Here is a 27,816-nt window from a genome sequence, read left to right as displayed (position 1 = left end):
CTACCAGGTTGACACTTCAGCGTGAAAAATACTCAATAATACTCAAAGCATACCTAAAGCCGGGGAATGCGCCTGGGGCGGCTTCTGAAGTAGCATCGCAAATGAGAGAAAATTTAGAAAATTCCACAGACAGGGGGTGCTCTTGAACCCTCTCACCGTCTCTGAAAGCATAACCGTGGCTCAACAGGTAGATCTATAGATAGGCCTAACTCATTTTTCAGGCATCTGACCGACCGGGTTGACACTTCAGCGTGAGAAATCGGGGGTGTGGCGTGTGAGTGTGTGAAACTAATCAAATGCGTGTGTCTCACGGCCAATGCGTGAGAGTTGGCACCTGTGGGACAGGAGTAGCTACATATAGAAAATACCAAATATATTATTTTATTTTTTTACCATCGCTTTGGCACCCCCATGGAGCTGCGCCCCTATGCGCCGCATATAGCGCATACCCACTTTTTTCACCACTGCTCGGACCGCAACAGGAGGTGTGTCCATGTGGATTATTTGCATATTGAGCCCACTGTAGGCTACGCCGCATTTTTCAAGGAAGTAGGCTACAGCAACACTGACTCAGACTTCAGTCTGTACTCCACAATTTCTCGTGATCTGGGCTCGCACTTTTTTGTACAACGTATGTTGTTCGTTGGAGAGAGGTCTTGATAAACAACAGCAGTGAACTAACTTTTTGCCAAGATGACGCTACCTTATTCCCAAACTTCCACGATGTATCGCACAGTTAGCGTAGCTTCGGAACCAAACATTACGGGGACGCTTCTGTCTCCTTCTGACGGCGCAACATACAGGACCCTGAGTGTATCTTCACCTGCATCTCAACAAGTACAGTACATCAATGGTGCCCTGGATGGAAATGCAGTTTATGGTGGCATGCGTTACCTGGTCCCTGTTCAGAGGGCCGATTCTTATATGGTGGTCAACCAAGGTGCGCAGGTTATGCCACAACAGGTTATGGCACAGCAGGTTATGACACCTGTATACTTTCAGAATGTCGGCATGCAGAGAATCAGCGTCAGCAGTGTGGAGGATGTAGGGGTGAGTTCAGTCTAAAAGTTTACCTACTGGCCAGGCCTAATCACAATGTTTGTTTAGCTATCAGGAGAGGCCTATTATTGAAGAGTGTTATTTCAGAATGATTGTGAATATAGATTCCTATGGCCGTCTAAACTAAAAGGTAGGCAGGCCTAGGCAGCTTAGAGCCATTTTAATGGGAACACATTTGAAACCTTTCTAAAAACGCATATATGCTTAACGAAATGTAGATGCCTTGCCTGCACATGAAATAGGTTGACTAAAAGCCTGGGTTTATAGTGGGGATGAGGATGACCGGAGTCTGTTTGCTGTACTTTCATAGGTGGAGAATGGAAATGCTCCCTCTGTTTTCAGCCAGACTTCCAGTCCCACCAAGAGCCCTGAGCCAGTCCATCAAGAGGTAGGCATGCAGCAACACACACACACACACACACATTTGCATAAAAAGCAAACATACACATGACTGACAATGGGTGTTTCTTTGACTTAATGTGAAAAGTCATGTGACAGTGCATTCTTCGTCTTGATTGTATAATCCCCAACCAGCTAAGTTATAATAACAAAAGTCATACTGTATTCTATTGTTATGCTGAGGATATGCCTGTTATGCTAAAGGAATCCAGTCATCCCAGTAGGTTGTTCCTTAGCTTTTCTAAAGCTTTGTGCGGGAGAGTACTGGCCTGTTCAGTGTATCCACTGGGGTTCGTGAGAAACAACATACATGCATTGCATATCCCCACCTGTATAGGCCTACTCATATGGCATTTCCATACCTTAATTGTTGTCTGAGAGAGGAGCACGTCTTTTAAAAGTAGCCTATGTTTTTGAGCTTTTGGCGTTTACACACACACACTCTCTGATGCATTTTTTTCTTGTAACTGACAGTGTGCCCACAGTTATGCACGGGTTCAGCCAGTTTTTGAGGACAGAGGCTGGACTTTATAGCCTGACGAGCCAGACCCACATTAAAATGTAGGGTCTGGGCATTCACCGTTCGCAGTGCTCAGTCCGAGGGGCGGGATAAACGGTTGTCTTTCAAATTCCCTCTGACAGCGCTATGAGTCCCATGCGTTTCCCACCAGCGGAGCTAGTTGGCTAGTTCAAACTTTTGCCAACTTAATAAAAGCTTAACTCGTGTCACACTGTTCGCCAACATTATCTTATTTGTTTTCAAGTAGCAGGGAATTCAAGCCAAACTGTTGCAACTCTGCCATCAATCATTATGTTAAGCCCGCCTAACGACTCTATACACGATTTGATTGGCCTGATAGAAGTTTAATTTTTCGAGCTCACAAGCCAATGGAGAGTTGCTAGACTAGCCCTGGGTGCGTCTTGATTTCTAGGCTATGGGCTTTAGGCAAAACAGTTAAATTCCCAGCATTACTGTACTAACTGTGTATAGGTGTGTGTTTTGTGCCAGTGTGCCCACACATGTACACGTCATTGTGTTCAGGAGACAGAATCAACATAACCAAGAAGGGTGTGTTGAGGGTGTGCCATGCAGGACTTACATAGATAGATAGATAGATACTTTACTGATCCCTAGGGGAAATAGCATAGCGTACACAGTAGCATACAGACATACACACACATTCACTAACAGCAGAAAAAGTAATTAAAAGAATATAATATAAAAAAACACAACTAAGCAACAAGGACTGTAGAAGATAAAGAATATACTAAATATACTAAAATACAAATTAACTAAATAAAACTTAATCTAAATCCATTCTAAAAAACAGTATCCACACAGAGGGTGATTAATCAATCAGGTGCGCTTGCAATGATTGAAGCAGGGACTGAGCCTGTGGTCCTCTCTGCATAAGGTAAGGTAAGGTGCTCTTTGTGAATGAGTGTCATGGTGATGGTGCAAATGAGTAAGTCAAACAGTGCAACAGTGCAAGAATAAAGTCTATATATCTATGTATAAATAACTATATTAAGAAATGTATAAGTGTGGTCACAGTTCGGCTGTGGCATGGAGGGAGGGGTTGTGCATATGTGCTAATAAAGCACGCAAACAGTGAGGCAGAATACAATGGTAAAGTGGCTAGTGGACAGACAGTTCAAGACATGGAGGTGGTGAAGAGGCAGACAGACTATGCAGAGAAGTCTATTTCTCCTCTTCCCTTAAGTGATGCATTGAACAGTTCAATGGCCCTGGGGATGAATGACTTCCTCAGTCTGTCTGTTGTGACCTGAAAGGTATCAAGGGATTTTATTTCAGGCTATAGAGATACTACTGTAAAACATGTCGTGAAATGGCATTAGTTGCTTATCTTCTTTCTTGTGCAGTGGTGTCCTGAAGGATCGCCAACTATTTATATAGATGAAAAATTATTAAAGATGAAAACGATTTTAATTAATAGTGAGGCGTGGGGGCCAATGTGTGTAAGTGCAGTATGTCAAAAATGAATTCACTAATTCAGTTTTGTTCGAGGCAATGTTATACTATTATGTATAGATTTTCTAATTGCCTTTGCTTGGTAATTTTTCAGTAGGCTAAGTAGGTTCAAAAGTCAGCAGGTAGACTGTGACTCGGAGGTGTGAGTAAGCTTCTCCAGGACACTCTCACCATCAGGAGCCGTTAAAAGAAACTATGCTGCATGGTGCAAAATCATCCCGCAGCACACTTTAGTCATCGCTTCAGTATCGTTAGTTCAGGTTGGGGCATGTGAGACAATTTAGTGAAGAGCTCTCAGCAGCTGTTTGTGCAAGCATTATTTAAGTTCCCACTGAAACATTGCCAGTAAATGTGATGTTGCAAAGCCTGCAGTTACGTAAGGGAAAGGTGGATTTGAGCATCTTGTCAGTCAAGGTGAGGTCCCTATCTCATCTGTGTGCTACAGTACCTCTGACATACAGTAGGATCAAAGTTCACTGAAGATAATATCTTAGCTATACAGTAACGGTTGAAGTATGACAAAGTGGAAGCAGCTGTAACATTTCTGCACACCTGCACAGTCTGAGTATGATTCCTGATGTGCTTAACCAGTGTCAAAAGATTTTCAAGGTTCAATTTCACAATATTGCATCTGCGCAAGTGAAATGGGGTTAAAAAACACAGGCTTCCCTACAGTATGATACAACATCAGTTCGTAAGGCATGGCAACATTGTGCTCTGCAGTGATTATGGTGCTAAAATAATGCATGTGATCTGGTTAAAATACTTTTGATGGTCTTGATCTGGTTTTATTTCTGTAAGTGGACAAAGTTATGGACAAATAAGGACAAACCTAGACCATGGAGATATCACAACCAGGATATATTGATTCATACCAATGTATTGTAACCACAGAGAGGTGAACTCACCCACAAGCCTAAACAGCACAGAAATCTGTGTGTGAGAGGAGTTCTTTATCTCCATTCAGCTTAGAAGAGTCTGTTTTTGCTGTTGTTGGTTTTGTTTTGTTGGCAAGTAAGTGTAAGATGACGTATGGTTCGTTGTAGAATTGCCTGTCAGTAGACTCCAAAGGTGAGATGAAATTTCTATGATTGTCTGTGTGAGCCGCAGTCGCTGCTCAATACAAATTCTGTTCGAACTGTCATGACAGTAATTTTGGTAGTCTCTCCTGCAGTACATGGTTATGGTATTTAGCAGACGCTTTTTTTTTTATTTACAACTATAGAACATAAGGCTTAGAAGAAATCGTGTCAGATGTCAGACAGACTAAATGACATACAAACACATGGTGGACAAGCTATTTTTTAATGGTTGAGGGTTGTCATTTTAGTGTCAGGATTCACACAAATACCAGAGAATGCACACGTCTTCTAAATAGAAATGGGAAGGCACTCTGAGAGCAGATGAGCACTGTAAGGAGCTGCATCCTCAGACTGCAGGGACAGAGGCACACGTCCTGGAAAAGAGTGTGACCTGGACTAAATGTGCCTTCTGTAGCACCTGCTGACATCTGACATGATTTCTTCTTAGCCTTATGTTCTATAGTTGTAAATAAAAAAAATAACAACCTATTAAAGTGTTATAGCAACTATTAAAGAGTTTATTAGTTCAAAATTCTTGGCTTAATCCTATTTATCTTTTGAGGCAAACAATAACTTGTACATGCTGTCTCTCATAACTGTGTTTAGTGACTCACCTCTGAGTGAGATTATAATGAAAGAAGCGCTGAGGCTTTGTTATGAACTCAATTACTTTATGCCTGCTGGGACTTGGTTTGGGGGAATGTGGGGGCCTACTCATGAAACTTGTGGCTTCACACGTATGTTTGACAGATGCATGTCAGGTTAACTCTTTCCATCTGCCTTTGAGTAGGTTAAAGCCACTTTGTGGAATGAATATTATACCTGAAATCAAGAAAAAAGGTCACTCCCATTTATTATTGAAATGTTTCAGCTCTGCGTGATGTGACTACCTCAGCTCTACTGGAGCAGCAGTCTCGTGTCATACTGTTTTACACATGCATCCATGAACACAGAGGAGGAGGTACAGTGCTACTGTTCCCAAAGCTGGATATGGAATATCACCTTCCAGGCTCCAGCTTGCTGACTGAGCCAGTTCACTTTGGTTCACTTTCACATTCTCCTCTGTGACCTGTTTCTAGAGGGCAGTGGCTCAGCCGAACTGAATACTCAAGCAGGTCAAGGTAAACACAAATGTAGTGTTTTTGCCTTACTCCGGGAAATTACAGTATAATTACCTCTGTCGCCCAGGGCAGGTTGTTACCTGGATACCTGTGCTGTGTGATAATATTTAAAGCACCTTCAAGTGCAATGCTTGTCTGACATTCCTTGGGAACCTAAATCTGTGCCTGAGTAATGTCACATTAGTAAGCATGAATGCTAGCGATGTATTTGGTTCTTTCAAATTCATTTTGATAAAATGCTGGATTCTCAAGTGAATTACATCTGGACAGATCCAGAAGGGTTTGAATGTTTATCAAAGCAAAGTTAGAAATTGCCTTGCCTAGCATCCTACGCTAGCCTATACAAAATGAAGCAAGCAACCCATGAATTCGCCTGCAGGCGTTTCTCTGATAGCCATGAGACCAAAGTGGAAAATGCCATCTGTTTCCTCTTACAGCTGTGTTGAACCACAACCCACAAACTCGGCAGGGATGCAAAAAAGTACACTGGAAGGTGTTGTCAAGTTGTTGTAGAAGCAGGCCCACTGTGCTGCACCATCAAGGGAACAGTGACATTGGACCAGGCCTTTTTTACTGATCCAGAGATGGACTTACTCCCTCAACAATGTGATTGTGTTTTAGATATCAAGTCAAGACATTAAAGTTTGGAGATGGAGTAGGAGGCCGCTCAGCTGCACAGTACTGTAATCCTCATTCATATTCTTGTTTCAGTTCTAAATGCCACACAACTGAAAGGAAAATGCATATTTAAACTTCACCTGAAATTTCAAGATTTCTAGAATTTGCTAATTGTTGCTTCTGCGATCGTGGGAGAAGTCATTAGCGTCAACATTCAGGTAGTCGTTTGTAGTGTCGGCAATTTAGCTCACACCTTTTGGAGTGGTGCCAAAGCCAGTCCCATCTTAATGACAGGGCACCACCTCCTTCATAAGGACTTGGGTAGGGAGCTGTGAGAGACAAACATTTCTTTGGATTGCTAACCAATGATATAGAGAAAGAAAACCAAACTCTGTTATGCTGTTATGCATTAACACAATGCAGTTGTCGTGTGCACCCTTAGGTCTCATAGCAAAGCATGATTACATATGTGTGATGGTGTTAATGCTTCAAATTCATTCTGTAATTGCCAGGTTATAAATATGTCAGTTGAAATTCTAGGTTACAAAACATTGTGAAGAATTGCACTGGATGGAGTTACTTTCTTGGCAAGCATTTAACTTAGCAGAGTGTAGTGAGACTTTGAATGGATATGTTATGCCAGTTGTTTCTGATGAAATTTCCCTAATTCCTTTATCTGCTGTAAACCAGTAAAACCTGGTGTTGACGCAGATCTCTTAAAATGTGGGAAATATGCAGGATCTGGCCTCTGCCTAGTGATGTAATCTGATGGTCAAACTGGCTCTGCCACTAAAATCCAAAGTGTTGCATTAGTACTCAGGGTAAAAATCGAATGCTTGAACTGTTTTTAGATGAAAGGTTTCTGGTAATCCCTAGAAACATTCTGTGAAACCAGAAGTTTGTTTCTGAGGTAGTAACAAATGTTCGTCTGTCTCATTCTTTCTCTATGTCCCTCTTGGCTGTATGAAAGCTGAGATCCTACTGTGTGCATTCAAGCCAATGAACACAGGGGCTTCTCTTTTCCTGTTGTGTAAGTGATGCCTTGGACCTGTGGGATGACCCAGTTCTGCTCTCTCAGGTGCACAGACCTCTCCATTGTTGCCTACAGAATAAAGGATGATGAGGCTATGATTGGTATGTTTCTCCTGACAGACATATTCGGATGGTTTAGCGGAATCCTTCTTATTAAATTGACGAAAGTATTTCTCAATGTCTGTGAGAAGTGATTTGCTATTTGGATTGAAGCCACCAAGATGTACACAGATCCCAGACGCTGGCTGGCTGGGAAGCCGGAGGAGAAAAACAAGCTCTCAGAGAGATAAAGAACTCCCCACTCATGCCAAGCTCGGGTAATTCTAACTTCGTAGGTTTGAATAAGTGATACCCAATTGGTAAAGCTTCCCAAGATGACAGAGGATACTTTTGGACTGTTGCACAAACTGTAGAATGGCTCCAGGGTTGTCCTTACAGACTTGATATAGGGAGTGGAGGGGATTTCTCTTAGTTTTTCTACTTTTAGAATTGCATGTTGTCCTGGCTTTTCGAGAGACAGGAGAAGAAAGAGTTAAGTTGTTTATCTGTATCTAAATATACTTTTAGAACTTTTGTACAGCTTAACTGGACAGAGGAGGTCAGTGGTACAGCTCTATCATTATTCTGGGATTACCCAAATTGGAGACTTTTCAACTACGGCATAAACCAACAAAACCTTTCATTCATTATAGGTTCATTTCTACTCAGGGTGTGTAATTGGATTACAGATTACTGTTCATGGAAAGAAAAGAAAATAGGAGAGTTGGCTTTAATATTGTAAGTAAAATGGCAAAGTTTTAGATACTAGTCATAATCAAACAATAGTCAAGTACAATTCTGTTGCCTGCTCTGTTGCTCCCCTGGTTATTATTTGTATGGTGTATAGCAAATCTCATAAAAATGAACCAGCTGTGATCAGGTAACTTTGGATGAAGATAACTACTGATAACATTTGACTATCTGTAGTATCAATGTTATACAGAAAAACATATTCTGAATATTTTGAAGTACTAGTATTTTTTTTGTATTATTTACATGATGAATGTGGATGCTAGGTTTTTCTCATGTGTTGGACACATTGTTTATTATTTTAGGTCTATTCACTTCTGTATAACTGAAAACTGTTGAAAAAGGTTGTGTAAACCCCTCTATTGAAGGACAAGGGTTCTTCAAGGGGTCTTCTCGATTGTTTCGATTGACCGTGGGATAGTTTATTTAAGCTTAGTTTGTATCAAGTTTGTGTTTAGACTTGAATTTTTCATTTTAGGACCAGAGTTCCCTTGTACTAGTGAGTGGCTTTGAAAAGCTTCTCCCACTGAAAGGGCAGTGCCCTCAAGGTTTTTTCCCCCAGACCCTACCCTGAGTTTTGTATTAAAGGCACTGGATTGGCTTAGAGATGTCAAACTGACTGAATCGAAGTATGGCCCCCTGGAGAAAAATGCCCACCTCTGGCCTAGCGAGACCTGTTCTCGTGCCATGTTGCCCTGGACTGGTTGGGTCAGACTTATGCAGGGAGCCAGCTAATACACAAACTGCTAAACAGCTCTCAATCACCTTCCATGAAAACTCACTGTCAGACACGCCACACCCACATCAGACACGCCCCACCCACATCAGACACGCCACACCCACATCAGACACGCCACACCCACATCAGACACGCCCCACAATGCAATGCCACACACCCACACTCAGAACAAAGACCTCCATGAGCTCTGCTGACAGACATAACATCTTTTGGCCATGCTGAACTAAATGTGTGCACTTTTCAGCAGTAGCGCTGTCCAGTGTCTTCCACATGTTTACAGTTAAGGTTTAAGTGTCAGCAAATGGCTTGTTGATTGCTTATGGGGGCTCAGAAAATACAGTATTGCTTGCCGCATTGCTTTTTGAAGCCTATGTGGACAGTCCAGTCTGAAGTTTTTTTGGACAGTGCCTTCCTGTGTTGGAGATTGGAGAGGTTGGAAACATTGTTTTCTCATAAACCTGTAAAACTCGCCATTGCAATCACTGCTGGTACCATGCAACAGAGAAGCTGAGCATTTACCAAAGTGCAGAATGTGTGTAGTTTAAAGAGAGAATGGCTCAAGGCAGCAACACGGCTCAACACGTGTGAACCTGTTCATCGCATACACACACACACACACACACACACACACACACACACACACACACACACACACAGTGGAATCTTGCCTGACAGCTTTGCCACACCTGTGCATCAAATCATTGTTTGGGAGTAATTTGCAGGAGACTGTTGCCGCCTTTCATGTTGATGCCACCTGAACCTTCCTGTACTTCAAAAGAACACACACATTGTAAACATGTTAATCATCACCTGAGGAGGAAGGGTCAGATCTCAGAAGACACCGAGAGGCACTTGAATTATCTACTAACTGGTCTTTGCTTAAAAGAGTAATTTTGCAATGCATTGCTCTGTATAGCCAAAGCCATGTTCAAAAGCATCTCAGCCAAAGCAGACTTGAGCTGACAACATGTAGCGCAGGCAGGTCATTTACTCTCACACTCATGATCTTTGTTAGGTGAAACTCAGCCAGCTCTCCCACATGCACAATGTGTTTTGTTCAAATGGGGGCTATCTGAACGTGAGGGAATGGGAGTACAACAGACTCATATATCATGAGTCCAGTGTGTTAATGCCAGTGCTGAACAACTCATACCGCGGCGCATTATTTTGGCGCCAGAGTCCAGACACAAAGCCCAGAGCCCAAGCACGCATCTCAGGGACACAAGTTGGAACTGGAACTGCGAGGGCTCCTCCTGAGTGGCCACACGGAGATATCTCTCAGCTGTTGGCGGTCTGGAGTCGTCGTGAGGCAAACTGAGGGCATCTTGGGGGAGAGATGCACTTCATTACAGCAAGGAGATCAGAGGAGTAGAAACACACTGGAGTTTTGCTGATGAGATAAAGTATGTGCTTTGATGCTGCCATTAACAGAGCAAGTAAGGGCAAATCCAATTGGAATGCCTTGATTTTATGAAGATAAAAAAGTACAAAAGAAACACAGATCCCTACAGATCCCTATCCTTTTGTATTTTTTATCACAAGAGATGTTACACGCCATGGACTCTCACAAATTGATGCCATACAGGCAGGGGCGCAGGAGATGTTTTGAAAGTGAGGGGGACCAAATTGTGAACACAAACCCATAGTGAGATGAGATTTCCAGATATCAGATCGTCACCTCTGGCCCACTTTCGACCATAAACTTGCCAGAATATTAAGATAATACCATTGATTGATTTCAAAATATTTTTTGATAAAAATGGTCAAAACTGTGAGATGAGCACAACGCCAGATTTGCCCTCAGACCAGCTTCTTGCTATGTGCAATTCTACGTTTATTTATTTATTTTAGATTTATTTTACACTATTTGGGCTAATGGTAGAATACTCTAAAAGCAAAATGGGATGTTGATATTTTATGAAGCCATGAATGAATCATCATGCCTATGATACAAACATAGACTACATGATCAAATAGCCTAGTTAGGCCTATACTTAAATTGTCTGGTATAAACCAAATCCACTCTCCACTATGTGTTTGCAGTTAATATTTATGCAACGTTAGAACATGTTGGCTTAACAAGTTACCAGTCCAGAACACACAGAAAATTGCAACAGAAAGTTGACTTTATAATCAACTACTATTTGTTCCAACAGGAACAACAACAAAGCATTTATAAAATTAAAAAAAATACTGTTACTGTAGTAACTGTACCACATTATCCCAAGCTTTAAAGAGCTCCCCACGTCTGTGACAGCCAGACGTGACACCGCTAAATTCTCAGCTTGTTTATACCCCACACTGAACGAGTAAGAATGCTATAGGCCCACCACTCTGGGGTGTGGTGGCCTGCTCTCTGGGATGTATGCACGAGGGTAACTAACGTATCCAATTTGTGTCTTGAAATTATGTTTGAAATACATGTCTTAGGGTATAGACTTGTATTTTATATTTAGGTTAGTAGTGAAAACGAGTTGATCAGTGGGCTAGTTGAGTTTGTTATCAATAAACATAACAGCTAATGTCATGTTGAGCATGAGACTAGGCTACCATAAAACCTCAAATTATGCACGATTGATTCTATTTATAGCCGGACAATAATGGCAGGTTCCAATAGCTTATACAAGACGGGGTAATTGCCTATACCAACAATTGCCATCAGTCCACCAGCATTAGAAGACATTGTTTCGATTTAAGTCAATGAAATAACACCTCTTCTTAATATTTTATTATATTGTTGGTTGGATTATAGCCTACAGTTGGCAAAGAAAAGTCGTTTTCCTACCATGGGTCTCTACACGTTCTCAAGCTCACTCTCTTGCCGCCCCTTTCGAGGTAATTGCCAGACTGAAGCCTAGGCTACTACATTTAAACACAATTGTTGCGCGACTTCTACGAATTTAATAAAAAGTAATAAATCATGCATAATTAAACAATAACTCAATTTAGGCTACTTGGCTACGCAAAAAGGTTTCTATTAGGCTACAGCACAACCCCTATTCAATGAATGGCTGCCTTGTCTCGCAATAAACAGCGGCACTTGTTTCACTTCAATGTCACAATCCCGACACTTTTTCAACTGCATGAAACATAACAGTGAACCATCTCCCAGATTCAGTGCCCATCAGTCTTAACATTTAGCAATATAATCAAACAGTCCAAAAGTAAATTAAATCCCAAACCAAACCGAAAATGTTATGCTTTTGATAGCCTACCGGTATGCCGCTCCAAACGAAACGCATGTCTAAATGCAGGTTAGAAATTAAAAAAGCCTACCAGCTTGCCTCAAATAAAGATGCTGTGCTTTGCAAAAGACCCCAGCCATAATTTGAGGATTTACGCTAAGCAAGTAGCCTGGATTATTTTATGATGGTTGTTAGTAGACAAACTGGCTTCAGATATCCAACAGAGTGAATATGAGATTGTGCCATCTTACACTGTAGATGGCTGTGGTTAGTGATGTGATGCTGTTAATGGGGAGTTTTACATAGTTAGCGCAAAGCATATAGGTTATTATTTATTTAGCTTACCTATAAGGCTTTTTTCCCTTATCAAAAGTGAGGGGGATGACGGCCGTCTCTTCAGCACTGCGGGGGACATATCCCCCATGTCCCCCGTGCCTCCTGCGCCCTTGCATACAGGTAGGAAAGCACAGTGTTCTAAAACATCAGTAGTTTGCAGAGGATATGGACGCAGTGGCATTGCATTTGCTACATCAATGTTTCCAAACCTGTAGTACTGATGTAATGGCACAGGAAACATGAAAGTGCAGCATTGTGTGTTCACAAGTTCTCATGGGAAGTGTTTGTTTGATGTGTCTGTAGATTCATTGACATATTTAAAGATCTAAAAAAATGAGATGAAGTGTGTGTTTGTTATGTCTACAGAGTTACAGTATTACTCTGAACCTGACCGCTTGTTCAGGTCCGTATCTTTTACACATTCTACTGAAGCTTGAGGAACATGTCTGTCTGAAGGGCCGTAGCAGGAGAGCAATGCTCATGTCTTCAGTCGAGTGGGATGAACGTTGACAGACAGATAAGTGAGCAGGCTGCTGTTTGAACAGAGTATTAGACAGGGATGGGCCAGCTGATAAGTGATGGCATTCTTAGGTTCTGAGTGCCGTGTGTGAAAGTGACAGCACATTACATAAGATTCACATAGAACTTTGACCGTGTGTTATCAGTGCTGTCTGTCACAGCGTGGCGTCCCATTTTTTTTCATCTATATAGTATTCTCTCTCTCTCTCTCTCTCTGTCTCTCTCTCTCTCTCTCTCTCTCTCTGTCGTGCTCTCTATTGAGTGTTTTTTTTCTGAAAGAGGAGGGGATAGATTTGCTGATTATTTAAACAAGAATCTGAGGAGATCAACCCATTCCATTCCCTCCTCTACTGAGCCTCTTAGTAGCTTTGCATGTCAGTGAATCTTCTAGTGGTGATCTGAAGATTGTTTTGACATGTACAAGACATACAATGTGTCAAGACACTAACTCCTGAGGGAGTTAGTTTTCAAGGAAGGTAGCGTTCAGGGGAGGTAGTGTTTAATTCCTGCTGAACACTATGGCTTTTAAAGGAGAAGTTCGGTGTGATATAAAAATAATTCCATGGAAATTCCATGGATTCCAGTTGCTGCTACTGGAAGAAACTGGAATCCATGCATTTCCACGGAATTATTTTTGGAATCTGATCCCTTATCATACCTGTTCATTCGTACTCGTCGCTCGACTTATCGTGACTAAATTGAATATTTAGCGAACGATAAACTTCCGGAAGGTACTATCTGTATAAATCGTCTTGTAAATAAACTACCAGTGCGAGCGCCAGATTTCGGAGTGCAGGGGACAAGCCGAGATGAGCTATGAGACAAAAGTTCACACTCGGTATCATGTTTCAACACACTTTAGGTCAAAATCCCACCGAACTTCTCCTTTAAACTAATTACGTTTTTGTGGCTTATTTTTTCTCATAGTTTACAAACACACCCAAAGGATGCTGTCTAACTGTAGATTTGAGGGTGTTTTTTATCCACGGAACTCTTTCTAATTTCCTCTCTTTCCCTCCTCTTATTTTTCTTTCCTTCTTTTTACTATCTGTTTTCTCATCCTTTCTCTCTCATCCATCTATCCTCTATTCTTCCCCCATATCCCCTGCATTTATCACTCTGCAATTTAGCCTGCTCCTGACCAATTAAATTAACAAAACAAAAACAAAAGTTAGCTAAATGAAACATTAACCTGACCCCCCCACCCCCTATCTCTCCGGAGACATGTATTTTAATTCCCCTGTGTTTGTTCTGTTCTCTCGTCAGGAGGAGGTGGTGGAGACAGTGGTGCAGAAGATCTCACGGGTGGAGATAAAGGCTGAGCTGCCTGAACCGGACCTCACGCCCAAGCTGGACACGCGCTACTTCGGAGAGCTGCTGGCGGAGGTCTACCGCAAGAACTGTGACATCCACTCCTGCATCTCGGAGCATGTGTCCAAGATCCGTGGACGGTGGGCAGCCTGTCTTAACACCCCTGGCCCTTACTCAAGACCTGCTAACATTATGCCAATTGCCAGTTTATGTCTCCACATAGTGTGGCAAAGCATGTGTAAATTAAGTGTTTAAAACTAAAGGGAGTCATTCATTTCATCAGCCAGTCAGTTAGGTCTCCCCTTCTCTGTTTTAAAATATTGGATAATGATGAGGGGAGAGCCTTGAGGACCACATTACCAAGCAGTAGTAGTAAAAAAGTAAATGCATCTAGCAATTATGTAACAATGTGATGAATGAAATGGAAAGAAATGTCCGATGCCCCCACCCCCACCCCACCCCTTACCAGATCGTTTATCTGGAACTGTGACTCACAGTGCAAACAGAGTGAAACCAGAGAAGCCAGAAAGGTTACCACACTGGCACTGCCTCTACTGTAATAGGCTGAGAGTAAGCAACTCACCTACTGTTTCAATGCACTGACTCAAACTCTCTCTCTCTCTCTCTCTCTCTCTCTCTCTCTCTCTCTCTCCTTTATCCCTGTACTGACATGCTCTTTTCACAGGAAACACCTCCTGGATCCCATTGATTATAAGGTAAGGTGTGGTCCGACAGCCGTGCCCGTTTCTCCTTGATTTATTTTTTTCATGTGTGGGTGTGGGTGAGGAGGTATGAGACGCATGAGGGTGAGGGTGGAGCCGTGGAGGTGTGTACACTGCAAAAAACTGCTTATCTAACAAAATCTCACCAAGTGTTATTAATCTTATATCAAGATAAAAAATAAAACTAGTTGGTATTGTTGTTGTTTAAAAGATAATACTAGTTGGTATTATTGTTGTTTTACTAGTTGGTAAAACAAGATAAAACTAGTTGGTATTGTTTTCAGTATAAAGAGACTTACCTAGCCCTTTCTTGTGAAACATTTGACTTAATTTAAAAAAAGTTTGACTTATTTTAAGACATCTCATCCTGAAAACAAGCAAATTTGTCTGCCAGTGCGTTAAACAAATGTGTCCTAAAAACAAGCAAATTTGTCTGCCAGTGCGTTGAGCAAACTTGTCTTGAAAAGACTCAAAATGTTCTTTTGAGAGGGCGCTAGGTAAGTCTTTTCATACTAAAAACAATACCAAATAGATTTTTTAATTTTAATATAAGATTAATAACACTTGGTTAGATTTCATTTTTTGCAGTGTAGGGAGGGTGTGCTGGGGATCAGCCTGTTCAGTGCAGCACAGTGGGTACACTGCACCCTCCGACACCTGGAGCGGCCTGCTAGCGACAAATCTGAGTCCAGTGTGGATGTTGAGTTTGAGTCCAGCACAGTCCAGTACATTATATTTGTCTACAAAACATAGATGACATGCAAGCCCCAGACTGTAAAAGTGGAGCAAGCTTCATGATTTAATGAAAAAGTTAATTTTCACATATCACCTGGACTTTTAAGAGTTTTTCAACATTCCTATGGGCATCGATTTAAAATGTCTGCCAAACGATCCCCATGGGACATTAGTTGTTCTTGGCAACATCAACAAATCTAGATATCATTAGTCGTTAGGTCACAAAACAATGGCAGGCGGTTGCATGGGAACCCCTTTCACCTGCTGCACCACATGGACAGGCTGGTTCATGCTGTGTACCCACGTGCTGAGTACGCTCTCTCTGTCTCGCCCTACAGGTGAAGAATCAGGAGGTGGAGGCCTTAATCCCCAAAGGCATGTCGGAGCTCACCAAACAGCAGATCCGCTATCTGCTACAGGTGGGTGCTTGTAGTTGTTCTTCCTTGGGAAGTGGATATGCCAAATTTGATTTAGATTTAGAATCTAACCCTACAACCCTATCTGTTGGTTTTAAAACCGTGTTTCTCTTGGCACCTAACTTCACTAGTGTGAATCTTCACAATCTCAATAAAGCACACTATCTCCTGCAAAAATAAACTACTTGTGCACCCTAACAAAGCAAAATGAAACAGGAGCCTGGTTAGTAATAGGAAGCCAGTTATATCATATTAAATCACATGTGTTTATCATATGATATCACACAAATAAAGATAATTAATATAAAGATTTACATTCACATGCAGCAATACACAGACATCACATGTCACAGACCTCTCTGCATTTCAGACAATTCCCTCCAGTCAAAATGGTTTCCTTCTTTGTACCAGGAAGTCTTCACCATAAGCCTTATCACTCTTTGCTTTCTCCCTCTCTCTTTGTGAAGACCCGGTTGACGGCTGATAAGACCATGCGCCTGCTCCTGACCACCTTCAGTAGCCTGAGAGAGGAACTGCTGCACATGCAGGAAGACCTGCGTGTAAGTGCTCCACTACTGACCACCACTAGGGGGTGATAGAGAGGATCACACGTTTCTTTACAGATCAGAGGAAGAGCAGAAGCAAGATTTCACTAGCCTGGTGCAGCCACCCTATATTCACTGTCTGGAAACATTCCATGGAATGTCAGTCAGATTAATGTTCTAACTAATGATGATGAACTGATTTGAAAGTGGTTATAACCATTTATAGTTCCAGGGTTCTCAAGTTTTGAGCTCAGCTTGGAGTGAGATTGGGAGGAGGGGGGTGTACTCCTGTGTGCTAAATCATACACTTATTTTAATTGTTCTACAATAAGTGTGTAGAATTTTTTCTAATTTTTTAAGTAAGTGCACTATTTACTTAAAGAAGTGCCTGATAGCAAAACTTGTGCACTATGTAGCAAAAGGTGCGCACACATGGATGGATTATGAGCCAGTGGGCCCCTGGGCACAGATGTGAAAAGGGCCCCCCAATTTACAAGATGTATATGCACTGAGTGAGATAAATATTTTATTTATTAGGCTATGAATTGCTTTATTCACTTGAGTATTGTCACTGAACCATTGGATAAAGAATGTGCCTAATCTCTGCATTTGAGACCTGAAATAACCTGTTATTCCATGTGTGCAGATACCATGTAGCCTAAAGCACAGTTGGTCTGTGCATTCCAAGATCAACTTTAGATTTTTTGATAAGGACAGCGAGTTAATTATTTTGAGTTGCTATTACATTAGAATTGCATGGTGGTTGGCAACTCATTGCCTGCAGCAGTCCTGTATCTAGGAAAAAATGTATGTGTAGCATACTCGCACAAATTGATAACAGTTGATAATAAGCTCATTTTCATTGTTGACATGGAGGCTGGTGTCCCGGGACCTGATGAACACGCCGCTAAAAAGCACAAACGAGTGCGCAAGTGGCAGCCGTGAGGACAGGGAAAGTGCAGGAAGCCACGGGTTACACAAAGCTACACAAAGCTACAACACAATCATTATGTTGACAGTTTAATTTATAGATAAAAGATAAAAAATATTTTTTTCATAAACTAGGCTAGGCCTATTAGTGTAACAAGTGTTATAGTAGACCTGATTTACACGCACTGTGAAAGCGCTAGGAGCTGGTTTACTAAATGACAGACAGTTGAATTTCTGAATAAAAAGAATTTTGGTGCGGTTTTGAAATGTATGTATCTTTCACATGTGACACCCCCCAGCTCCGTCCCGAATTTCACACATTCTTATTTGGTCACCCTGGTTTATGCACAGGAATAACGTTGCAGGGAGGGGATGTCCTATTTTGGAATTTTACCTGAATCAAACATATACTATTTTTTGATTGGATGTCGGGTGGCCATTTATAATTTTTTTTAATTGGCTGGTGAGTGGTGTGCTACTTCTGAACCCTGTGAGAAATATTCTCGTATCCCTGTGCCTCCTCTAATAATTGCGCAGGTACCTTACTTTCCTAGTAATATTTCTGTGTGAGAATGCAAGGTGTGGCGTGTGAGTGTGTGAACCAGGGCCGTAGTCACCATAGACTTTGGGGGGGACGTGACCAAAATGTCCCCCCCCAATATTCGGACATGGAAAAATGAATAAAGAAAAAAACGCTATAGGCTATTACAGGAAACCAACAAGTCCCGCCATCTGAAATGCAATCAAACGTAAATAACGCACAAATTAGTGGCCTGATGATGGTTTCAGAGAGAGTAGCCTACACTGTGAGTGGTTTGTCCTGGAGGTTTTGCGTTTATCGTTTGAGGCGTGCGCTATCAAAAGCTTCCTGCACCCTGCTGCGGTGCGGGCTGTCAACAATATCGCAAAAAGATACCGGTACAATTCTCACAAAACTTGTTGGAAAGGTGTAGCAAGCTGATCAGACTCAAAGGGAACTTTGAAGCAATTCCATATTGTAGACTATGTTCTTGCAATGATAGCGAAAGTGAAAAAGCGAAAGTGTCCTTTTATTTTGGCAGTGATATCCCACAGTTAATGTGAATCGCGGACAATAACCAAAGAAAGGAATTTCCACCTCCATTCACCAAATAAAGGCTGTGTTTCTACATGTTAACACAAAACGGAATTTCAGTCAGAAACCAGCCTATAATGCATAGGGTAACTTGAGGTGAGTCAGACAGAAGAGGGACCTGACTTAATAGGCTAGACTATCTTGAATCCCATCCCTTTCAAACTACCTTAAAATTGTGTGATTAGCTGCCAGAATAATAAAATCAAAATACAAAATATGATTGGGCTATAGGTCCAAACCTACGAGTAAGCATTCAGTGTAATATAGAAGTTATCAAAGATACTAGTTTGTATTTTCTTTTAAAATATACATTTTGGAGACAAATGGACCACAGGTCTATATCCAGGGATAGATTATTGAATGGACCTACTGGGCCCAAGAGCTCAGGGGGCCCTGAAGCCTAAAACTGTGTGAAGTTGCTTCTCCGCCCTTCTCTTCTATTTCCACAAAACTCACAAGTCGTCATAGTATAAAGGGTCATTTTTTTTAAGTCTTCCGGGGAAGTATGCCCCCGGGCGCCCCTATCTTAACAGGGGAGGGTTTTTTTGCATCTATGCCCAGAGGTTCATAATCCATCCATGCCTATGTCCGTCAAAAGTTTGGTATATCCTAATTGACTGACTTAACTAATGACTTGTTTGTGATTTTAATAATATTTTTGCATGGCAGGAAATGTGAATTGAAATTCTGTTATTGAAATTCACACCGCACCACAGATTTGGTCCCCCCAATGTTGACATCATGGCTACGGCCTTGGTGTGAACTTGTTGAATTGTGTGCGTGAGACTTGAGAACCCTGTAGTTTAGCTCTCAGAAACCCCAGTGAACTAAATTATGGCCTTACTAAACCAACAGATAGGTAACGTTTAGGTGTTTACTTGGCAGATGACCAAAGTGATTTTGCAGGAGCATATCCACTGGAGAATCGTCTTCATTGTAAAAGTGTGGCTTGGCGTGTGTGGGGTTGATTGGTTTGGCTGGTGCAGGTGAAGCTGGCAAGAGAATGTTTTTTGTCCATCCACTGTTGTTTGTTAATTGAGTGTAAATATAAACTTATCAGATGCCAAACTTCAGCCTTAAGAAAGGTGTAAATTGATGGTGAGATTATGATAAGGATTTACATTTTAGAGAAAATATATATATAACAAAAATGAAGTATTCTTTGCTACGATCATTTAAACATATAAGTATATTGAAAGGATACAGTAGATAAGCCAGGCCTATGTGAGACCACTTTAATGAATTAAATATGACTTGGGATTAGCAAATGTTTCAGTGCTAAAATAGGACAGAAATCACTGGAAGTGCAGCCTGTAGTTTTCTGTTCTTTCTAATGCCAACCAGCAGTTGAGTGTAGAACTGAGTGAGCAATCTAAAGTGAATTCTCAGTAACCCAAGGGTGAACATTTGAGATTTGGAAATATTTATATCATGGACTGAACTGAAGAAACTAAAAGTTAGCGTGAGAGGGAATGTACGTGTGTGTGTGTGTGTGTGTGTGTGTGTTTATTCATTCAATGTGTGTGGTATGTGTGTTTGTGTGCAAGAGGAAGGGAATAAGGTTTAGTGTTCATTCATGCATGAAGAATTGTTTCCCTTCAAGGCTGGACAGGTGTGTGACTATTGCAACCTCTCTCTCTCTCTCTGTTTATTTATCTGCAGCGTCTAGAGGGTGAAAAGGAGGAGCTGGAGAGGGATTTGAGCTTCAAGTCTGACCAGGCCCTGCAGTACGACCGCCTGATTGAGAGTCTGCGAGACAACAACCGGCAGCTCCAGGTACAGCACTTAGTAGAGCTGAGCTGGTCTGGTCTGGAGCCTCCACTCTCTCATGACTCCTCCTAGTCAGGCTCCTGTTTGCAGTGACACACTCTTTTCTGCTTCTTGTTCACCTGGTGTTCTGGATAGCTCTCTCGCTCTCTTTATCTCTCTCTCTCTCGCTCTCTCTTTGACTTTTGTTCAGCCTGATATCTGATTCCTTACAGTTTGTTTCTGCTCCATGTTCCACATTCTGAACTCGGTGTTCTGTGTTCCTCGTTCCGTGTTCCATTCAGATTACCTTGAAGGAGACCACCAACTCCCAGCATAGCCTCGAGACGCACCTCCTCAGCAGTCGCAACAGCGACTCCAGCCGTGAGTTCCGCATTAAGGAGCTGGAGGGCAGCAAGAAGGCCCTGGAACAGGAGAACGAAATGCTCAGGCAGAAGGTACAGTAGCATTCAGAGGACACCAGCAGGTCCAGGATCAGCTGGGTTTAGATTAGTGGGACCCACAGGAGTCCTGCGAGCAGTGGGAGCTACAACAGGGCTATGATCAGTGAAACTCATGCAGTTACTGTAGGATGCAGTTACATGCTTGTAGTTACATGGGCACACGTCATGTGCCCAACAGCATCATGTAACTATTGGAGCAGGGATTATCTCAGTAGGACACACAGCAGTGGCAGGATCAGAGGGAACTTCAGCAGGCCTCAGATCAGTGTAGGTGCTAAAGGCGTGGGGTAGTTGGCATCACAGGCAGTGTTTCATTTCATTTATTTAATTTAATAAATAAATTAATACATTAATTAATTAATTAATTAATTAATTAATTAATAAGGACAACACACATTAACATTTCTGTAAATGTGCCAATGTTAGTCAGGCCAGCTGTGTAATTTTCAACTGTTGAGACGGCTCTACTCAAAGTAAGGTTTGGATAACAATTTGGATAGAGAAGCTAGAGGCAGCAGGACGGCGCAGGAGAAATTGATGCATTTGCAACAATTACATTTATTCATTTAGCAAGTAACGGCACAGCACAGTATATCCAAAGCAACAGCTGGTACAGATATACTGCACATTGTCATCAGTAGCCAGTACTCTCTGAAAATCAGGATCTATGATCTGCCAGTTGTGGGCATCTAGCTCTGCCAGACAGAGGCCCTCAGGAGTGGCCCCTCACCCCTGCCCTCACCCTCACCCATACCCTCACCCCTATCCTCACCCTCACTCATACCCTCACCCCTATCCTCACCCTCACCCGTACCCTCACCCCTATCCTCACCCTCACCCTCACCCCCTCCCTCACCCATACCCTCACCACTTGCAGCTGGGGGCTGGTCTGATCTAGATCACTGACCTCATATCCTCATCAGCCCTCCTGGAATCTCTCTTTTCATTCCTCTTCTCTATCTGTGTTGCTCAAATCTCTCTTTTTTACATGTGTCTTCACATCGTGTCTTCTCATTCTTCTGTTTTATCCTGTCTCCTCATCTTTTCTTCCTCTCCCACACCTCCCTCCCTCCCTCCCTCTCTCTCTCTCTCTCTCTGTCCTGTCCGCTCCTCCAGATGGTGGGCCAGCTCAGTAGCTCAACTCTGAATGCCAAGACCGAGGAGCTGTCACGCCATTACAACCAGATGCTCTGCTCCCTGCGTGAGGAGAAGGACAAGGAGCTGCAGACCCTCCGGGTGAGTGTGTGTGTGTGTGTGTGAGAGAGAGTGTTCCTCCAGTATATGTCTCTTCATTAGGTGTGTATAAGTGTGTGTTTTGTGTGTGGGTATGTGATGGAACATGTCTCTTTCTCTCTCTTTGTGTGTGTGTGTGTGTGTGTGTGTGTGTGTGTGTGTGTGTGTGTGTGTGTGTGTGTGTGTGTGTGTGTGTGTGTGTGTGTGTGTGTGTGTGTGTGTGTGCATGCGTGTGTGCATGCGTGTGTGTGCATGCGTGCTGCAGACCCAGCTTATAAGGATCCAGACAGAACACACCACAGAGCGCACTACTGACCGGAGCCTGGAGCTGCGCATCACGGAACTCCTGGCCACCCTGGAGCAGCGCGACAGCCTGGTCAAACGCCAGGAGGAGGTCCTCACCCGTCGCCCTTACCATTCAGCTCTTATCAGATTATGCACAGCACAGCACAGCACAGCACAGTCTGAGAATCAGACAGTATGACAGAATGAAGGACTATCAAGCCTTTGCACAAAGTTATTATTTGTGCACTATTGCTATAGTAGTATGCATCCATTATATTTTTTGGGCTTAGGTCGGTGTATAGTGACAGGAAGCGAACAGGAGAGAGAGGGATGGGGTGGGATCGGGAAATGACCATGGGTCGGACACGAACCCGATTCCCATGGGCACTTGGACCCACATGTGGTGCGGGCACTGCAGCCGCGTGTGCCACAGCTCCCCCAGAATGAGTCATGTTTTAGTGGGGTGACCTCCACTGTCACAATTGAAAGAGGCTGTGAAATGATGCACTCGTTCAGCTCCATAGTATATTAAATGGGCAGTTGTTTTAAACATAAGAGTGTAATTAAGCTTCAAAGTTACACTCGTTACATTGTGTGATTTTTAGCAGCTTTGTGCAACTGCAGAGTGGTAAATTAGCTAATTTTACTTTGTTGCTATTTTTGTGGATCCATCTATCTGTACAATCACATTATTACACAATAGATTAATGAAATAATGATGATTTATGTGTTGGTATTTCACATGTATCCATTACAACTACCTCACAGTATTCTTGCCTTTATTGCAACTATGCAGGAGATCAAGCGACTTCAGGCCGAGAAAAACAGCGCTGCACAAAATGTCACCAGGACTACCGTCACGAAAAGGTGAATTTCACCCCTTTTACTTCAACAAACCTTGATCAGAACCCAGTTCATAAGGGGTCTCACTGATGGTGCTAAGCTAGTAGAAGGTTAACAAGAAGGGCTTGCACTGGTATCAGCACCAGACAAACCTGTTAGCAAATTTGAATTTTGCTCTGCAGGTCCGCCTGGAAAGGATCCCATTAATGTTACGCCCGTTTCCAAACTTCCGACTTAACGACATCCAGGTGCGTGCATTACACTCTTACCCAATTGGTTGAGAAAATGCAGCAATCACATCTCTCTTGTAAACAAAGGTTTTAAATGCAGTTGCTTACTCTAAAGAAAATACATGCTCCGCTGTTTTTTGGTGATTCAGAAACAGACGTCAATGGGATCCTTTCTAGCGACCTGAAGAGCAAATTCAAATGCTCTAACCGGTTCTTCTGAGTTCACCTAGGCTGGGTAGCAGCACCTTGCTGCTGCGCTGAGAGACTCCTGCCCCACCTCCTCTGCCAGGGTGTCTCTCAGAGCTGAGGTGTGAACCAGAATCTGCTGAAGGCATATTGCAATGGAGCTCAACAATTTTGACCAAAAGTAGCAGAATAACCATATAATATCCTTAAACAAATTTTTTTGCACAATATCGCGAAATGAAGATATATCATGACATGCTTGCACACATATCAGCACCTTGTTGCTCCAGTGAGAAAGGGCTGTCCCATCTCCCTTCTGTGTCTCTTTGAGCTGACGAGTGACCCTGCGCGTGCTGCTGTCCTCCCCACAGGTACCGCAACCAGTATCCCATCCTGGGCCTGCTCGGCGACGACTACCAGTACACGTCCTCAGTGAAGGAGGCCAAGACAATTGTGATCGAGAAGACTGGAGAGATAATCAAACAGGTAAGGAAGGGATCAGGTGAAGCAGCATTCACAGTAGAACAGCCTTCTTCTCACCATACATCATCACTATATACTTTCATGGGATGCAAATGTAACAACAGCATTCATAAACGATGCAACAGTATACTCACAATACAGTAATGTATAATTGTATAATTGAACTATGATTTGTACATAGCTATACAGTATGCATCTATACGGTGCCCTGCATTTCTTATATCTTTTACTCACTGAATCATGCTCAGTAAGATACGCTTGGTGAGGATGGGCTTTTGGGTTGAAGTGGAGACAGTGTTTGGTGTGGGAGTTAGAGCAGCTTTTTGATTGATTGCTGTTGTCGGAGCGACGTGCTAAATTCTACCTGTGTATGCTATCCACAGTTAATGGATGTGATCACCAGTGCTTGACATTCCATGCTTTACTTTTTTGTTTACTGAGGGAGTTGCTAAGGGCGTTGCTTAATGTGCTAAACTAACAAAATAGTTTGTTTTAGTAACGGTAGTGGAGGTTGTCAAAACTGGCAGGTATAAAACTCAAAACTGGTACTGCTGGGTGCTGCTTTAAGTGTGGGATGAAGCTAACAACCTGCCATTTTGTTTTCTAAATGTTGCAGTGGATCACATATAACTCTCCTGCTTTACAATTAAAAAATTGCTTTGTAGTTTATATGAAATGGTGATGATTGAAAGGCTTGAGAGCAAGTCAGAAAGAGCCTCTGATTCTGAGCAGCCATCCACTGGAGTCCTCTCAGACATCGTAAGGATACCGAGCTCAGTCAGGCTCTTGACCTGTGTCTCATCTTCTATTACTCACTGAGGTGTTGTGTCAAGGGCCAATCAGGTAGCCAGCAGGGCTGTGCTGTTGTGCTTTGGCTCAGTGATGAATGCATGTGTTTCTGTTCTGCTTCTCCGGACAGGAAATCTTTACCACACCTTAAAGAACAAAACAAAACAAAACTGCTTCTCTCTGACAGGAATGAATGACATGAAGACCCAGGAGCCTCTCTCTCTCTCTGTCTCTGTCTCTCTCTCCCCCCCCCCCTCCCCATCCCTCCTACACCTCTCCTACCCCTGTGCCACCTGCTGTCTATCCCTCTCCCCCTCCTTCTCTCCTCTCTCGCTCTCCGGGGCTAAGTTAGGGTGGTGGTGGTGGTGATAGTGGAAAAATGCTTCTTAACACTAAAATTTGGGCACAGTATGCGTCTGGGACAACCAGGGTGGGGATGCACTGGGATAGATGTGAGTAAGTTAAGATCTGCTTAAATAACTCATTTGTCTAAAGTCCTTTGACAACAAGGTACGGAATTGTATGACCTTTTCAACCTTCTGTTATAAATGTTCCCACCACAACTCTAGTAGCCTCAGAGAGATTCTGATGCATCAAATACTAATAGGAATGTAAATAAATATGCTTTTTATTAAACATGGAAAGAGCAAAAACAATGGATGCATGGTTTGAACATGTGCATTTTAAGGGAGGCTATTTATATAAGGATTATGAAATGGCTGCCTTTTGTTGGCACCAGCCTTGTGGGTTTTTGTATTTTTCTTTTAACTCATTTATTTCAGCACAATGCCAGTTTGTTGATATAATTTTATGATCATAATGGGTATATTGGTTAATAGTTTGCTGTATTTTGCTGTTAAAACATGGTGGCAGTGGCTGGTGATGGAGCTTGCATGATGGGAATTTTGTTTTATTTATGCTTTCTTACACCAGACCAAAATCCTGTTATTGATAATCTAGTTGGCCACCTAGTTTACTTTTGAATTTGTTCGTCATGGATGGCTTCAGTTTGTTCCCTGAATCCCTGAACTAGGCAGAATTTAAGTCCACTCTTTTTAAGCTCGGGGGAACTGAAACAAATTCAGATCTGTTTGAGTTCCAGGGGAGTTGAGGAGTTGGGGTGAAAAATTGGGTTGGTGATTTGAAAAATGCTCTTATGGTAAAGGGGACATTTTTCAAGTCTTCGTGCCACTTTCAGACCAGCTCTTGAACTGCACTGAAGAGCTAAAACAGAATGGACACAAACTCTGAAACTGAACTGTTAAAGTAGAAAGAAAAACTATAAAATCTAATGTTGATGATTTATCAGACAATGTTGTTTCATCATCTTTTTCCACTGTAATTATTCAGCTATAGCCCTTGGTTCATCTGAATGCAAGTCTACTTCAATTAGTACAAACTAATGTGATGTAACTGTTCTTGCTTTACCAAATTTGCCAATGTTAAATAACTGGTCAAATGACCCCCCCCCCCCCCCCCCCCCCCCACACACACACACACACATACAATGTGAATACAAGACACTCATAATATCTGAAAGGATCAACACAGGAATAGTGTAACTCTAAGTCAGTTGGTGATACAATGTCACTCTTGATCCAACATCATTTGTTGTTTTTGTGGAACAAATCCTGTTTTATCTCTGGATATAACTGAATGACGCCATACAACATATCTTCTAAATTCTGGATTTGTTCATACATGCCTCAACCAACACATGGTCTGAATCAGTGACACAAGCCTTAAAGTCTGTCAAATTTATTTAATTAAATTAGCTTTAACACTACATTTAGAACGTTTTTCAGAAGCATGGCATTATAACAAAGATGTGATATAAGGTTGCCTTATTCCACACACAGGCTTTAGGTGTGTTTTATTGATATAAGAATACAACTGGAAGAGTATGCAGTATCTTGACTATTGTTCAAGCTGTATAGCCCCAACATCACTGGAACACTTTCTGAAATGTATGTTTATGGGATAACGCCATTGTCATTGTTTATCGAGATGGTCTGTTTATACTTGTTCTTTATATATGAAATAATTTCTTACTCTGTCAGATTATTCTCATTTGAAATTGATCTGTCCATTCTGAAGTGTATGCAATATGCTGTCTTCTCACTGTTTAAATAAAATGTTTGTAAACTAAAGCCATGGCAGCTGTTTTTGCTCCTTCAGACATCGTCTCTTTTGAGTTTTGGCCTGTAATGGGACTGCAGCACACAGACTTCACGTCAGTATACTGTATAGTGTTGTCTCCAACAGACCTTTTTTTAGTCAAGTCAAGTTTTCTTTATTTTTTGCTCTTAAAAATAAAATTCTAATTCATTTAAATGATCAACGGTCTGGTTGGACAATTGGATTAAAATTATGTTAAATACAGTAGAATAATTGCTTGTGCCCTTAGTGGTCGCAGTAGCAGAACATGTCCAGTAGGTGGAAGTAGATATTTACATACCTTCTGCAGCATGAGCGTGCAGCACACCCACCCTCTGCACATGAATGAGGTCATCAGAAGTGTGCCTGTCCTGTGAGACATCACCGTGGCGCTGCCCATCCCTACAGTTCTTAGGTGACCGAACCCACTTCCAGAGCCCTCTCTTCTCTCAGTCACACTCTCCCCCCTAGTGAGGGTGGGTCTGAACAGACGCAAAGAGTTCAACAGAGCCAGTGCCACCAAGTGCTAAACACACAGTACAAGACACCCATATCTGTGTGGCCATGTCTCTACATATGCATGCAGTGAGATTCACAGTGTAACTTTGGACCGGTAATTTTTGTTTTGTGTCCTCCACATTGTTTTATTGCGTACAGTAAAGTAATTATTAGAAGTATTATGTAAATGCACTTTTAGTGCTTTCTGCCCTGCAGTTCCGTATATAAGGGGCATCGTTAGGTCAGACGCAAAGTGG

At 42.2% G+C, this 27,816-nt stretch overlaps 1 protein-coding gene across 3 annotated transcripts; it reads left to right on the top strand.

Annotated features, from left to right (window-relative positions):
• The first annotated feature begins 368 nt into the window (after window positions 1-368).
• On the top strand, window positions 369-27,054 carry pof1b (POF1B actin binding protein). Of its 3 annotated transcripts, none has more exons than XM_076273494.1 (13): window positions 369-1,050; window positions 1,370-1,447; window positions 14,139-14,323; window positions 14,869-14,899; window positions 15,979-16,059; window positions 16,524-16,616; window positions 20,308-20,421; window positions 20,697-20,849; window positions 21,972-22,091; window positions 22,354-22,482; window positions 23,170-23,240; window positions 24,004-24,118; window positions 25,035-27,054. In XM_076273494.1, exons 1-13 carry the CDS (start codon window positions 694-696, stop codon window positions 25,053-25,055), a joined length of 1,548 nt encoding a protein of 515 aa, XP_076129609.1. In that variant the 5' UTR covers window positions 369-693; the 3' UTR covers window positions 25,056-27,054. The 3 variants fall into 3 exon arrangements, with proteins under 3 accessions (XP_076129609.1, XP_076129611.1, XP_076129610.1); XM_076273496.1 differs by lacking the exon at window positions 25,035-27,054 and adding an exon at window positions 23,399-23,464 and having other exon boundaries at window positions 24,004-24,092; XM_076273495.1 differs by having other exon boundaries at window positions 372-1,050; window positions 25,092-27,054.
• Window positions 27,055-27,816: the final 762 nt, after the last annotated feature.

This window comes from Alosa pseudoharengus, unplaced genomic scaffold (assembly GCF_046254945.1).
Source record: "Alosa pseudoharengus isolate Yale_2024_CS ecotype anadromous, Long Island Sound unplaced genomic scaffold, YU_APseudo_1.1 YU_APseudo_1.1_scf_8, whole genome shotgun sequence".
NCBI lineage: Eukaryota > Metazoa > Chordata > Actinopteri > Clupeiformes > Clupeidae > Alosa > Alosa pseudoharengus.
Note: the sequence above shows the minus strand (reverse complement) of the source record. Positions and strands in the feature narration are given on the sequence as shown.